Raw genomic sequence first — 15,106 nt, forward strand, 5'->3', positions numbered from 1 at the left:
AGAAAGGCACAGTTTTTAAGTAAATTGAAGTGGACATTTTGGTAGTTTTATTAAATGTAATAGCATTAGGCCTACACGAGTGTCGGTTATATACAATAGCCTATCAAACAATTCCATTGTGTCCGCTTCACAAAGTTTTTATTTATTTTTTTCAGTTGTCATAAACAGCAGGGAGAGACAATTTGGTGTTCGCGTGTTCATATTCATTCGTTTTGATGTCATTGCCAGGTTGTCGGATGAAAGTAGCCTAATTGTTAAAGACAGTGATAATTAATTAATGTAGATAATTACAAATTACACCAAGTTTCTGACTAGCATTGAACTGTTGGCTACGTAGCGTGTGTCAATATGAAATCTCCCGATCGGGTCGTTTAACTGTATTTCCTTGGTTGTCAGTAGACCCTGCCCTCCATATTTATCACACTATTGACGTGTTGTTAGCAAATGGGAGCAGAAGGGCTGATCTCCAGCCTGAAGAGGTCATTCTGCCTACAGTTGCCACTTGTTGCCAAAACCTTCGGGGCTGGAGGGCTCGCCAGCGTTTAATTTTTTTAAACGAATTATTTCCTCGCTATTGACACGAGTATCTCGATGTTAAAACAGGAATACATCCACATCTGACTTTTGAAAAAGGGATACTTTATAACAGTTGCTTTATATCTGACAGGAGAAGCATGGTTGACAACACCAGCATAGCAACTAAATCTGCTTTGGTAAGCATCTGATTTCCCATTCTTACTGAGACTAACTTTATTGGAATGTTTTGATTAACTCGTTGGTGAAATTATTCACCAAACCTAGTTTGAATGATTTGATACCGACATCCATTTATGATAGTGCATATAATTTGTAGCATACAGCAACGTTGGTTGTTGATAACTATGTTTAACTCCAAAGCGTATTCGATGTCAGCTACCAAGTGCATTGCACGAAACTGTAGGATAGCTTATAGACCATTCGGCGGAATATGTTAAACGTTACCAGAGAGCCGTGTGTGTTGTAAAGTGACATTTGGTGCACTTCACACGTTGAAGTGTGAGATTGCTTTAGAAACTACAAGCTAGTATGCTAAGTAACCGAGTGTGTAGCCTAAGCCTAAGCACCACATTAATCGTAATAGATGCAACGGAGGCGGTGGTCGATTAGTGTGCAATTTGAATAATTTCCTTTGAAGATGAATTGGAAGTGATGATAACCTGACTTTTCTGAAATGCAGTCTCCTCTCATGAGTTAGGAGTTAAGAACCCAAGTTGAAAAAGCCAAGTTGCGTCCCTGACATCCGCGTGCGTTTTATCCTTGCGTAATGTAATAGTCTAGTTGGAAAATACGCGCCTGAAAAAAAACAAAACGTTTCATGCGATGGTCTAATCATAGTATCATTTGTATCCAAACAGCAAGCCGTGTTCACTTCGGCGAGCAACCATCCTCTGCTGGTTCCATCTTCCACCACCCACAGTCACTTCTCCGGGTCTCAGTCACACCACCATCCGAGCGGCGGTGGAATGAAGCTAGAGGCGGTCATGGAAAACCTCCAGCGGCAGCAGGCTGCCCGCCTGGCTCTGGAAGAGAAGCTTCGTCTAGCAGAAAAAGACAAAGACATCAGGTCTCTGATGGATTCACAAATTCAGCAGCAAGCGTTGGCTTTCCGTCACTATCAGGCAGCGGTGAGAGGTGCTTTCGCTGCCGGAGCACAACTCTCGTCTCCGGGGGCAAGTTCCAGTGACCGGCAACCTGCACACCCCGACCCGCACAGGCTTCCTGAAAGACCTAACGACGACTCCGACGTTGACGATGACCTGGAGGGTGATCGTGGCATGGAAGATGAAGACCGAGATCTTGATGACGAAGATATTGATAACGAGGGGTTCGTAGATGATGATATAGAGAGACCCATGCCCCACTATCTCCCTCGGCACAGCATGCATTCTAATGCGGGACAATCACCAAAGCACTCCGGCGCCAGAGTGCAGCCGTCATTCTCGGCCGCAAGGCAACCCGAGTCTCCCGGTGGAATGGCTCATGCACAATCGCAGCACCATGAGTGGACTTACGAAGAGCAATTCAAACAGGTAAGGCACCGTAATTTGTCAGTAATTCCCCCCAAACTATCATTAAAATCATGCTCGTTTTGCACTAGCCTACTTGCTATCAGGCTAAACTTTGTTGCATAAGTTGGATACATTTTATCAGGCTTCAAGTTTTTTTTTTTTTTGAAGAAGCGTATGCTGTTCTCAACCTGCCAGTAGTTTTACAGGATATGACAGTTGCATTTACAAATAGGCTATGTCACCAGTGGGGGACGGTAGGCTGCATACACATGTATCTATATTTCCATTTCCTAACAATACATGCTGGAAGTATGTAAAATAAGTTTAGTGTAAAGCAAAGTCCCCCCTAAAGTTCCTAGTTGCCTATCTCTGTTCTGTCTCACATGTCACACCAGGAGAGTCCATATTTGCCCTATTTACCATTTACCCTATTGTTACCAAAAAGCCATTATCAGCATGGGAGATCAGGATGAACTGCCTTCTATGGCTACATAATACAAGTACACAAAACTTTGGGTGATCAGTTGCTTCAGTCTGTGTGCATGTTAGTGTGATCTGGTTGTTCTAACTAATACAAATAACTTTGAGATTAATGCTACATGCAAGTTGTTTGTATGTATGCTCAATGACAAGCCTTTGCGTCAGCTGAACCTAATAATGAGCAAGCCTGAATGGACAGATCATTTCTTATTTATGATCTATCACTTACAGACATTGCTGAATGTGATCTATACTTCAGGGACTGCATTAGGCCCTACATTAATGTAACTGAAGGCAGATAAAATGTTGTCCAAATTAGGTTAATAACCTTGATTGAGATCTAAACAAATGGAAAATGGAGTCATCAGGCTCTCTCAGGTGCTTCAGCAAGGAGCCGAATCTGTATAGAAATCATATCAAGAGTGTTTAGTTGTCGGATTTAATATCTGGGTGGGGAAATTGTTTGTTTTGTCTGTGTTATAACTGATAATAATGTAGTGTTACAATACATGTAATAGGGTTTTTTAAAACATTCTGTCAATATAAGAATAGTACTGTATAGTGTTCAAGTCAATTTCTTGTGTGATAGTGACGAAATTTGAAATATAATTCTTTGCACTTACGGCAGTTGTACACCTATTCTGAGACGTAAAGGGGAATTGTGCATATTTCTTGCCAAGCAGTCTAATTCCCAAATAGTCTAATTCCCAAATGAATAATTGTCATGCTTCAGTATACATGTCACTGGTGTGCTGTTGCTGAGACATGTTTTTGAATTTTCAAATGATTCCCTTGCTGCCATTCTCGCAAATTGATTCAGTGGACCTAAACACAATGAAAGGATGCTGGTGCCACTTTGGCAGACAGGCTGGAGCCGGTATACGGCGTGTTTTCAAAGTTGCAAAAGAAAACCACATTTAAGGGCAATAAATGGCTTCTCTGAAATAAGAACAAGATGTGGCTTTGGAGAAATAACTAAGTGGACTGGTCATTGCTTTTAAAGCTGAATGTTGGCATGAAGAACTGTTCAATTATCATAATATGACTACAAATCTTTAGTGATGAAGTCCATGAGCTGGTGACTTTGAAGGTGGTTCAGGGTTCTACTGTGTAGTTTTGGTAATTTGTTTTTACTGCTGTACTGATTGAATGATGCTGCTGAAGTGGTAGTAGTTTTGTGCTCATATGCAGTGAAGTGGTATTCAGTTTCAGCTTTTCTATACACAAACATTGAAGGACTAACATCTGTGTGTATATGCGTAGCAAAAAAAAAAACATAGAAAGAGTTTGTATGTTGTCAAAGAAACCGTGAGTAGAGAGGGAAAAAAACACAAGACGTTGCGTAGGGTTTGGCAGGAGTGCAGGATATGCAGGAAACTAGACCTGCTGGCATGTCAGTCTGGCGCGCACCCAAAAAATGCCGGGATTTCTCTCTCGCGCTCACTCTCCCCGGCTGCGTCAGTCGGGCTCCAAGCCAAAACATTACGAAATAGCAACAAATCGCACACTTGTACACATGCTGCCGTACAAACCACTCAGCCGAAAGATGAATCTGAGAAAGGGAAAAAGAAACACACAACACAGCAGACGCAAAAAGTACCTTGTCCACATCAGCATGATATAATTTAACTATAACTATATTATTATTATGTAGATATTACTAAATCATATACTAATACAGTGGGTTTTTTAATACTACATAATATTATGGTGAACCATGGTGGTGTTATAAAAACGCATAATTTGTGGGTGGATTTCAACACTACCATAGACAGACAGATTCAGGCTAGTCACAGTAGTCACGGTAGTGAAGGCGGCTCGTTTGTGCCTTTCCCACACCTGTCTCTATAGGGGTCGCTGAGCAACACTGACAGCAGTCCATTGTCTCCTGATAAATCCCATAATAATCACTCTGTGGTACGTTACGGTAAGTGGAGGGGTAAAACTTTATTTATGTCTTTATTGGACAGTGAGTTCCGACTTTTGCCATTGCGTTGGTTGCTCTGAACGTGTCCAAACACTGCAACCGGCCTTGCAGCCATATTTTGGAAACATTCAAAATTCACAGAATTACTTTTCCCCCCATAGGGAGATCAGAGGGTAGGGTTTGGGGGGAAGGGGATTGTTGAATTGGTGGAGGGAAGCGTGTGCATGTGAATGTTTGTGTGCTGTGTGTGTGTGTGAGAGAGAGAGAGAGAGAGTTTGTGTGTGTGTGTTTGTGTGTGTGTGTGAGAAAGAGAGAAAGGCAGACAGACAGAGAGAGAGTGTGTGTGTGTGTGTGTGTCTGAGAGAGTGTGTGTGTTTGTATGTGTGTGTGTGTGAGAGAGAGAGAGACAGACAGACAGACAGAGAGAGAGAGAGAGAGAGAGAGCGTGTGTGTGTGTGTGTGTGTGTGTGTGTGTGTGTGTGTGTGTGTGTACGTACAAGGGTAGGGAGCAGGGGGAGAGTGGAGGTGCATCAGCTCCGGTGTACGGTTTCACTTCAGAAACTTCAATGAAGAAGTTGGCCATGCTCTTCCCTTGCTTGTACTCTCCAAGAGCAAGGAACTATTAACACATTACGTAATCAATTCAATTTAGAGTTTGTGGGACTCCCCCGTTCCTTTCTCTGATAGTAGAGGATGTACTAAAGCAGGGAGCTCTGCAGGCGGTCTGCCTTGGCCCAATTTAATCTGGGAATTTGTCAGATAAGGCAAAACACTTTGAGAAAACAGGGAAATGAGTCAATTGTGAAATCATTGAAAGGAAGACAAAGTATTTCCCCACCCCCACTCCCCAGGAAAGGAAAATAGGCTTGTGGTTAAACAAACATTTTCATTCAGCAGGATGTAAATGCATGCTTTCTTCCCTTCCCTGTTTTTCATGGGGACTCCAGCTCAATTTTTTTTTTTTTTGTCGAGCGTGATAGTGAGGATGGCTCAAGAGCCATCCTGTAACCTGGGATACGCTGTCAGGTTTGTGTGATATTTTTAAAACAGTCGAGCCAGAGGCGTTCTCAAGTAACCCCACCCTCCCACCCAACCCCCTTCGAATTGGACTCTTTATATGTCTGTAAAGACCTGGTGCTGTCTTTGAAACGGACACACACACAGTTCCTCTCTCTCTCTCTCTCGCTCTCTCTCTCTCTCACACACACACACACACACACACACACACACACACACACACACACACACACACACACACACACACACACACACACATGCACAGATACACATGCTCACACGGCAACTCCAGTGTCAACACGAGAAATTCCTTTTCTTTTACTGCGCAGCTCCACCCCTCCAGCCCCTTCTGGTTGATTGCACAGCTTTAGGTGTGTGTTTTGCTGGAAATCCATTAAGCCACTCAGCATGCAGTCTGTGTGAAGTTGAAACATATGCATGAAGTAAATTCCCCATATGGTAAAGAGTTTGATTTCAGACCCTAGCATCTCTTTCTCTATCTCACTCTCTCTCTGTTTCTCTCTCTCTCTCTCTCCTTCTCTCTCTCTCTCTCTTGTACGTAGACCAATATGGCTGCAGCAGCTGCAGATTAGTAAAGAGGACCTGCTCTGTCAATGGAAATGTTTTAATAGCATTCCTGAATGCTTTTACTCTGCCATTCCTGCTTTAAAACGTTTGGGTGGGGGAAGGTGTTATGGAGAGAAACTCTTGGCCAGGCAGGCCCAGTCTGAGACACTGGGAGTCTGGCTATCAGGGTATTACAGGTTTTAACGCTATGTTTGTTGAAGCCTCACTCTTCGCTTGAGTGGTGTCAGTGAAAGTATGCCAGGAACTTTTTTCTCTCTCTCTGTCTTTCTTTCTGTCTCTCTCTCTCTTTCTTTTTTTCCACTATAACTCAAGCAAGGAGTGCTAATAAACAGCCGATGCAGGGCACAATGCGCCATTGAAGCAGACTTGTTTTCTCTGCAAATGGCTGCCTTTTCTTTCATTAAAAGTCAGGGCCCAGACAAACTTGTTTAAACAGCCTCCCCTTAATGTGGGTGCCACATTTTAATCACACAGCCGCAGGAATTTCTGCAGCCGCTTGCAAAAGTAACCCCTCACCCACCCCTCTACCACCACCGCCACTTTTGTTTACGACAATCACGCTCAGGCCAGACAAACAGCGCTGTGCGTGCTCAGTCTCCGCTCGGGCGCCACGGAGGGTGCCATTATCACGTGTGGTATTAAGAGATGGCCGTTGGGCCTGGACGCATTGTGTTCCACTTTGCTTTAGGAAGTGCTGCGCAGTGTAATAGTCCACACCGTTCACCCCTGGGGCCAAAGGGGGCCCAGGCAGGGGACTCTCTTAACACCCCCCCCCCCCCCCCCCTGTGTTCTGTAAACCCCTGCTGAATTAGATGTGATTTCACTCAGCCCATGGAGAACACTGAATTAACAGCACTTTCATAATAAGAGTCTGGAGGCCTATGCCAGCCACCAGCAGCCAGCCCCAATCTCCCTTATTATTTCCTCTTCACATAATAAGACATGGCATACAGGACACCCTCCTGCATGGCTCTCTTGGTCTTTGCAGTGGGCCTTGCCAACACTACTGTGAGTTCCTAGCGGGCCCCACGGGTGGGATGACTTCCCCAGCGCCTGCGTCAGAGGGGCAGTCAGCTAGAAAAGAGGACAGGCGCTCTCGCTAGGGGTCCATGCTTGTGCCCCATGGTGGGGTTATGTCTCTGTAGTAACATCGTAACAAGTAACATCGAGGTGAAGAAATTGGGTGAGCTGTTTGTAAAAAAGGCAATAAAATTAGATGTTTTTTTTCAAAACCACTGCGCTCCATATACATAGATAAAGACTATAATGTGTCTTAAACAGCCAACAGAGTTTAAAGTCAATTTTATAATTGATATGCATGTTTCCATATATTAAAGTATGAAATGAAGGTTGTTTGACATTTTGTGGTGGCCTTGCCCAAAGAGATTACAATTCTAGTGTCTTTTCTATTGTCTTTTTGGAACACATCACAGTCCACACTTCGCGTCACAATATGGACATTTGAAAGCGATACGAAATAGAACTTTAACTGCAACTTTATTCACACTAAAGATATTGGTGGAATTTATTTGCAGTTTGCTTGAACATCTTAATTACTTTTAAGATTTCTTTACAACAACTGAACCTTCATAGTGATTAAACTGTATCTCCTTAAAGAATGAGAATTTTTTTCTTTTTTTTCTTTTTGAGGATATTATAGCAAGGCTATGCAAGCACAGATGACCCTCAGATAGATGAGAGCCATAAATGTTTCCATTTATGTGTCAAGGCCCTTTAAATACAGTATGTCTTCGAAAAAGACAAGACTAGAAAGAAAAGAAAGTATAAACCTTCTTTACAGAATTTAAAAAGCAAACTACTAAGTTTGCAGCCACTGAAAATGCGCGTTCCAGCTTGATATATTTATTTCCCCCCATGAAATAAATCGGTCACGGCCACTAGATATGGGCTTCAGTGGAACAAACAGACGCTGGGAGCTGAGAGAGAAGGAACCACATGTCAGTGGACAGGCTCCATATGGTCCCACATGTCAACATTGATTAGGGTGAGGAGTGGTAACGTAAGATACGCAGGAATCAAGCGCGTGGAGTGTCTTAGGCTTCAGGGTCAGCATCAGATATTCCTATTCCTATTCCTGTAGCCAGGATTAGCCTGTCCTGCAGAGAGCCCCTCCCCATCTATGCTTATAGCGTTCGGTGGTGTAACTCCATCTTGATTGGTTCGCGCAAGGCATTTAGAATATTACGTTTGTTCTTTTCCATTTGCGCCGTTGGAGGAAATGACATAATTATGTCCATGGTCGGGGTCTTCTTGTAAAGGGTGTCTACTAGAGTAACCCTCACTGTACTGTGGTTGGCTGAAAGATTCTCATGTGTCTTGTAACATTGTCCGAATATCACTGACACCGTACCCTGCGCATACTTGTGCAATGCCACTGTATGAGAGTATAACAGTTTGTCTCTTTCACTCAAACGTGTCTTGTGTCATGGCGGTATTTTGCACGCCTGCGACCCTGCACTGTCAGAGCTCTTTCGACCCCTATCCCATCTTCTGCGTGGATACTGAACTATTTAGGAGATTGAGGGTAATCTCAGCCTGCCCTGCTCAATCTGATTCAGGTAGAGGCCCCCGTGGGTTTTGCCAGGGGGTGAAAGATCAGATGTAACATAAGTAAATTAGCTCGCCACTCTAATCCCGAAGAGTGGGCTGATTACTTTAATAATGGTCCCGTCTGCCGCTCTAGTTAAGCGCCTGGCCAAAAGCCATGTGGGCATAGCGAGGGGAAATGCAAATGGTCAGATTCAAGGGGTGTGGTACAGCTTGGCTTGAGGGCACGGCTTACCCGCCTGTTATAACCGTGTCTGGTGTGGAAATTACTAACACTGCCGCTTGTTTGCATGGAGTTTGCATGGAATCCCCTCATACCTTTGCATTTGGCTTATGCATTAAAATGTAATCTTGCTAGTAGGAAACCATGGTTTATAATGCCTGTTCGAGATGAAAGCACAGCTGCTAGGATTGTGAATGGAGAGTGACAGAATAATCCAAAATTGATCGATATTAACTAATACCAAATCACTGTGTTGGGAATGATTATGAAACTTGCAATCGCCACTGATGTGGTCCCTTTTGGTTCCACAAGTCCTGAAACTACTACCGACTGTGCGATCGGGTCGCCAGAGCTTTGTCCATGTCTGCAACTGCCCGTGACAGTTCAAATGCAAGGTTTTTTCAGCCCTCCCCAATACGATGCCAACTGATCTTTCATCTGTGCCCCTTCTGAAATGTGTCAGGAGTCAGGAAAAGCCAATGGGCCAGAGAGGAAGCTGGGAAATTCAGGCGTTGCTTTCGGTGGTGGTTCTTCATCTCTCATACAGGAGGTTAGTAAATCTCATACCCATCTCTCCCCCCTGCTCTGGCTCTCTCTTTCTCTCTCTCTTTCTCTATTTCTCTCTCTCTCTCTATTGACTCTACCACTTCTACTTCTACACCTCCCTCATTTGCTTCCATGACCCCCCCCCCCTCCCCAAAACAACCCACAACCCAACACTTACAATCAGATACCACACACAGGCCCCAAGGCAGTGACAGACTATTGGGCTAACAATAGCTGACTGACCATATGTCTCATCTAACACTCCCAGCCTGGTGAACCAGCCGAAGACAATAACCTTTTTGGGCAGAGAAGTGTGAGATATCCTGGTAGTAAGCATTTTCTCTCTCTTTCTCTCTCTCTCTCTCTCTCTCTCTCTGTTTCACTATCTCTCTGTCTGTCTTTCTCTCTCTCTCTCTCTTACTCTTTCTCTCTCTCTCTCGCTCTTTCTCTCTCTCTCTTAGACGTCCCTTAAATTAACTGACAATGATTCAGAAATCTTCAACTGCAATGGTGTATAAAGCACTATGTCAACCTGCAAGTCTGAACATAATTATGATGACAGTGCCATAGCTAAACATGACTTGTCAGCACTGAACTATAATTGTGTATGCCTTTTAAAATGCTCATGCATAATCAAAGGTGACTACACGTCCCAGTCTGAAGTTGCATGACCAGTGTATTTAAATTTAAGCACATTCATTTACCTTGACATTCACACACCCCTCTTGGTCCCACTATACTTTTGCCTATTTATACTTTGAAATTGAGCTCCACCCACTGTAGCCTTGACATTACTTAGAAAGCGAAATCGTCTGTACAGTTCCAGGAATTATTATTATTATTATTTTTTTTTTTTCCCCGAGCTGACTCATGCCAGCAACTGCCGCATACATGCCATAAAGTCAAATGGCCAGAAACGAGCAGCTCATCCATGAAAGCTGAATTTCGAGCAGAGGAAATGTGCTGAATATCATCTGTGTTGGGGAAGATGCAGGCCTGGTGCATTTAGCTTATTAGCTTAGTTGTTGTCCGAGGAGGGGCGAGAGAGAGAGGAGCATTTGTCCCCTGTTTAGCTCTTTCCCAGCAGTGAGGTGAGAGACCACATTGTTTTTAATGGCCAGCAATGAATCCCAGGGTCAATTAGACCCAGAATTCCACAAGCATGTGAAAAGGCATTCCCCACCTCCACAACAGAGGACACATCTTAAAGACTTAAAACTTCTCCGTTTTGTTTCTTAACACTTTGGCCATGCCATGCTCTCCCTGTTTGCTGAGACTTCTTTCTTATTTCCATTTTTTTTTTCTTATAAAGGGAAATAGCTCTTTTCTTTCTATGTCGCCTGCCTAATTGGCAGTTGTTTAAGGCTGAGATTGCAATAAACTCGCAGCACTGTGCTAAAAGATCTGCAGGTCAGTAAACGACAGTGGAGAGAGAGAGACCTCAGAGCGGGAGACCGGGCCACAATTAATAGGGAAAACAGTGTGTGGGGGTCTCAAAGCAGATCCTGGAGGTGTTTATCCAGCGTGTTTCCCCTGCACCCAGCTGCTCCTCAGCAGCTGTAAAGATGATTTATCGGGCCTGATGGGAAATATGAAGTATTTGAAACCAAAACAAACGAGGTGGTAGTGGTCCCTTACATGCTAGAAACAAAATGAAAGGCATTGATGCGTACCTAAAGACAGCAACTAGAGAAATAAAGGACTGTCTTTGTTTTCAAGATGGAGTACACAATCACCGTGAAATGTTTGGAGTTTAGATAAGGTGGTTAGAGGTATAGATTGAGAAGAGGAACAAAGGAACAGGATTAATAACATGTATTGTATTGTAATTGAGGTGGTAGAAGAAGAAAAAGAAAAAAAATAAAGATTTAAGAAGAAGAGAAGAGGATCTTAATTGCATTTAAATTAAGATAGGCAGCACCCAAAAGCACTCCCCCCTCCCTTGAATCAGTTGTCCATCTAAGAACTTGAGGTTTACTTTTCTGACGGGATGATGTATTTATGTGAGTATAATAGAAAATTCGACACCATTGTCACCAAACCACACATGTCGGTAATGCTGCCAGAAGAGAGAACTGGTATAGTGATTTTCAACCTTTCATCGTACCCAGTTGTAATTTAGCTCAGCATATTGCATATATGCATATATCAGCATGTAAAAAACATTTGATCATTAGAATAGGTCTATCTGAAAATGTCAGGGTGAAGATATTTGACCACAAGCAGCCATTCAGTCGTTAGTCCAATATTTGGCCTGGCCAGAAGCCAGTGTGTTTATATAGCCTAATCTAAAAGTCAAACTCTGGAAATTTCCATTAGATGTAGCAACCAGCTAGTGTATTCTAGCTTTAAATTCTAAATCTCTAGTTTATCCTGAGTCAAACATGCAATGACTTTCACAACAATGCCATCAATAGGATCATCTTATTGTGGAAGAAGTTTGTGTTTCCTGTCTTAGATTGACCAGATATTTGTGGTTTAGTACTGTGAGGTCCAGGAAGTGTCAGGTTTAAAACACAGTAATTTCCCCCAATGGACAAGTTCCACCATAATAAATGGAACAAAAGTTAAGTTGGATCCTTTGGATAGCTTTTTTGGATAGCATTTTAGTAGATGTATTCTGAACACTGCACTGAGTGGTCTGGTCTTGTAATTGTTTCTAGAATCAAGTACAGCCAAATAATGAAATAAAAGAATCCACTTGCACTCAAGGTACAATTGGATTAATACTTAATTAAGCCATATCCGAGGTCGTCTTAAGAGTAATAAATGAAGCTCTACCAGCAACCAACCCCTCAAAGAGACCATGGGAAGCAATCAGTAAGTTTAGATTGAAGTGTAGCTAAAATCAATACAAAGTAGATGTATTTCCTAAAGTTCTGTATAGACCTGTGTCTGGAAAGGTAAAGATGACACAGTTGTGTCTCTCTTTGTTTTTCTTTTTTCATCAGGATTCAATGTGAAAGTAAATTGCACAAACAAAAGGGTTATAACTTCAAGATCTTTTAAGATTGTATTGTGAGTTGCCCAAATCTCCTTGCTCTAGTGTCTTGCTCCAGTGGGAAATAAAAAAGCACCAGTGCTGAAGAGTTAGCAATGGAGAATAAGGGGACGATTTTAAAGTATACTGTACTATACATACATTTATTTGGGACCGATTATGATTCACTTTAGTGAGCAGATGTGCGAAATTTCTCTTTCAGATAAACAGATTCAGATAAATGTTCGAAACGTCCTAGCAAAACATGCCCAATCTTGATTTAGTATGCCGCTAAAAAGGAGGCAATCCTATCAGCTGAAGGCATTATCCCATTTTCCTTGAATAAGAGCTAATGATGTTAAATAGAATTTTGACAAGGTAATGGATTTGTGTTCCGTTCCAGTGTCATTCTATTACCTTCAGTGGCCCCTGACAAATGTCCTTGTGTATAAAAGAACTTATGGGGAAAGGATTATTCAAGGCTGCTCGCATGGGAATGAAAAATCAATATTGACCCCTTCACCAAAAAATAGCCAATAGAGGCCTATATAATCGGCAGCAAATCAGCAAACCTAAAAGAGAAAGCAAATGAGGGAGGAAGAGAGAGAGAGAGAGAGAGAGAGAGAGAGAGAGAGAGAGGACAAACATTTCGGTGGCGTCAGGCAGGCTACTAACCCAGAGGGTTCAGAGCCTAGAATCTGGCTGGTAGCACTCTTCGGGGGGTGATCTCGACCCAATAAAAATTTATAACAGATAGCGAAACGGAAACGAGAGCAGCCCGCGAGGCCTGTGGTGAATTAAGTGCCGTGGATTATTCACGCTTAACCCGCACATATATTTTTATACTGGCCCCAGATGTGTGAGTTATGCTTGTCAATTATCAGATTGAGGGGGTGCAGTAAATATAGTTGTAACAAATGTAGTTTCATTTGATGCCAAGCTATTTTTGCCATGATTGAAAGAGGGGGGGAAAGGGTATACCAAATGTAAAGAAATAAAGCTTTACTATTAAAAAAAAACAGCACTGGCAACTCTGCCTATCTTCTTTCTATAATGATCAACACCATTTTAAAGGCTTATTTTGGCCACAGCTCAGTTCTCACCAAAGCAAGACATATAATATGACATTGTTGCTTTAAGGAATCTGTCAGATGCAACGTGATCCTCTTTAATCAGCATTTACTTCTGTGAAATTTAACATGGGCTTGCTGACACTTTGTTTCTGGTAAGCATAAGCAGAATCGGCTGACCTCCGCCCTACATGTAGCCAGCGCTATAAAATAGTACTTACAGCTCATGGATTCCTTACTTGCTCGGAGATCACTGGGGGGGGGGGGGGGTAATCAAGGCCTTTAAAGGGGGAAGAGGAAGAAATAACATGCAGATTAACGCACAGATGAATCCGATCACATGCTAGCTGGCAGTGGTCAATGTTCTACTCAAGATGGAATAGACTGATGCTGAAAATTAGCCTGTTGTGTTGTGGATAAGTTTGTTATGCCATGGAGGTATACAGAAAAAATAAGGGGCTGTGTGTGTGTGTGTGTGTGTGTGTGTGTGTGTGTGTGTGTGTGTGTGTGTGTGTGTGTGTGTGTGTGTGTGTGTGTGTGTTTGTGTGTGTGTGTGTGTGTGTGTGTGTGTGTGTGTGTGTGCATAGAGCACATGTGTTGTGTGTTACAGTGGATTAGGTCCTAGTGAGTTTCCATGTGGCAATCTGTCACTTTGTTGTTTAGTAACTCCACATCTCTGTCTCTCTATCTCCCTCCCTCTCTTCTCTCATTGTGTGAATGAATAGATCAGCGGATCATTCACTATGAAGCCCCAGGGTCATGTTCTCACTCTCAATAATTCAGGAAGGCCCCTCTGAATTGCTTATTTAAGGGTTTCCTCTGTCAGGGTTTCTTAACTTGTGTGTACCCACAGTGGGCACATTTTGTTTGAAATAACCACATTTTATTTGAAAGAATCCTCTTCAAGTCTTACGAATTGTGTGTGTCATTAAACTAGATGCTCTTAGAAATATACATGTTCCTGATTTTACACGGGGCATTCTGTTCAGGACAACTAAAAAAATCATCATGATGCTTTCTATGTTAACCAACCAAGGGGCCTCAGAAAAGATGAGTCTCCTGTCCACGCTTTACCCTTCATTTATAGTGTACTGTAAAGGAAGTAAGATACTACTGCTACCGTAGCTTGCTTTAGTGGTCTAAGTTAGGCAAGATCCAGCGATAAGACAACATAATCAAGAACATCTGTAACACTGATATAACTAGCCCCTATCATGTGTTTGGATTTTACTGTCATCCATATACAGTATGACATCCATATATGTTTAGCACATCATGTACTACGTGTCATAATCTACTATGAAATGTTTATGTCCGTTTATGATTTAATGGCAGTATCTTAGGGCTGAAGGGGCAATGGAATAAGCTGTTTTGAGTGTTTTTCTGTCAGGATGGTGGAGGACTTTGCACTTCACATCTGTGTGGCAGACAACACATTGGGGTGGAAACGCCTCAGTCGAGAGTTTAGTGATAATCGCTATCGCAGACAGCTTAAATAACATATGATGGGACTTAATTGCATATCATATGAGAATGAAAGGTAGGACTTAACTGATATCAACAGTGTTAAAATGAGGAAAAATGTCTTGTCTCTTATATGTTTGTCTCTTATATGTTGTATTAAATGTTCTTTTTTCTCCATCATATCCCATAATGCTT

The 15,106-nt window shown here is 42.5% G+C and overlaps 1 protein-coding gene across 2 annotated transcripts in view; it reads left to right on the forward strand.

Moving 5' to 3' along the window:
• Positions 1-50: 50 nt before the first annotated feature.
• arid3c (AT rich interactive domain 3C (BRIGHT-like)) overlaps positions 51-15,106 on the forward strand; it is a 64,783-nt gene continuing 49,727 nt past the window's right edge. Inside the window, exons 1-3 of one of the 2 annotated variants that reach the window (XM_076269957.1) lie at positions 52-713; positions 1,395-2,069; positions 9,315-9,401. In XM_076269957.1, coding sequence (XP_076126072.1) covers positions 675-713; positions 1,395-2,069; positions 9,315-9,401 — 801 coding nt within the window. In that variant the 5' untranslated portion in view covers positions 52-674. Of the gene's footprint in view, positions 714-1,394; positions 2,070-9,314; positions 9,402-15,106 lie in introns of both variants that reach the window. The other variant, XM_076269958.1, reaches the window with a different exon arrangement.

This window comes from Alosa pseudoharengus, unplaced genomic scaffold (genome assembly GCF_046254945.1).
Source record: "Alosa pseudoharengus isolate Yale_2024_CS ecotype anadromous, Long Island Sound unplaced genomic scaffold, YU_APseudo_1.1 YU_APseudo_1.1_scf_6, whole genome shotgun sequence".
NCBI lineage: Eukaryota > Metazoa > Chordata > Actinopteri > Clupeiformes > Clupeidae > Alosa > Alosa pseudoharengus.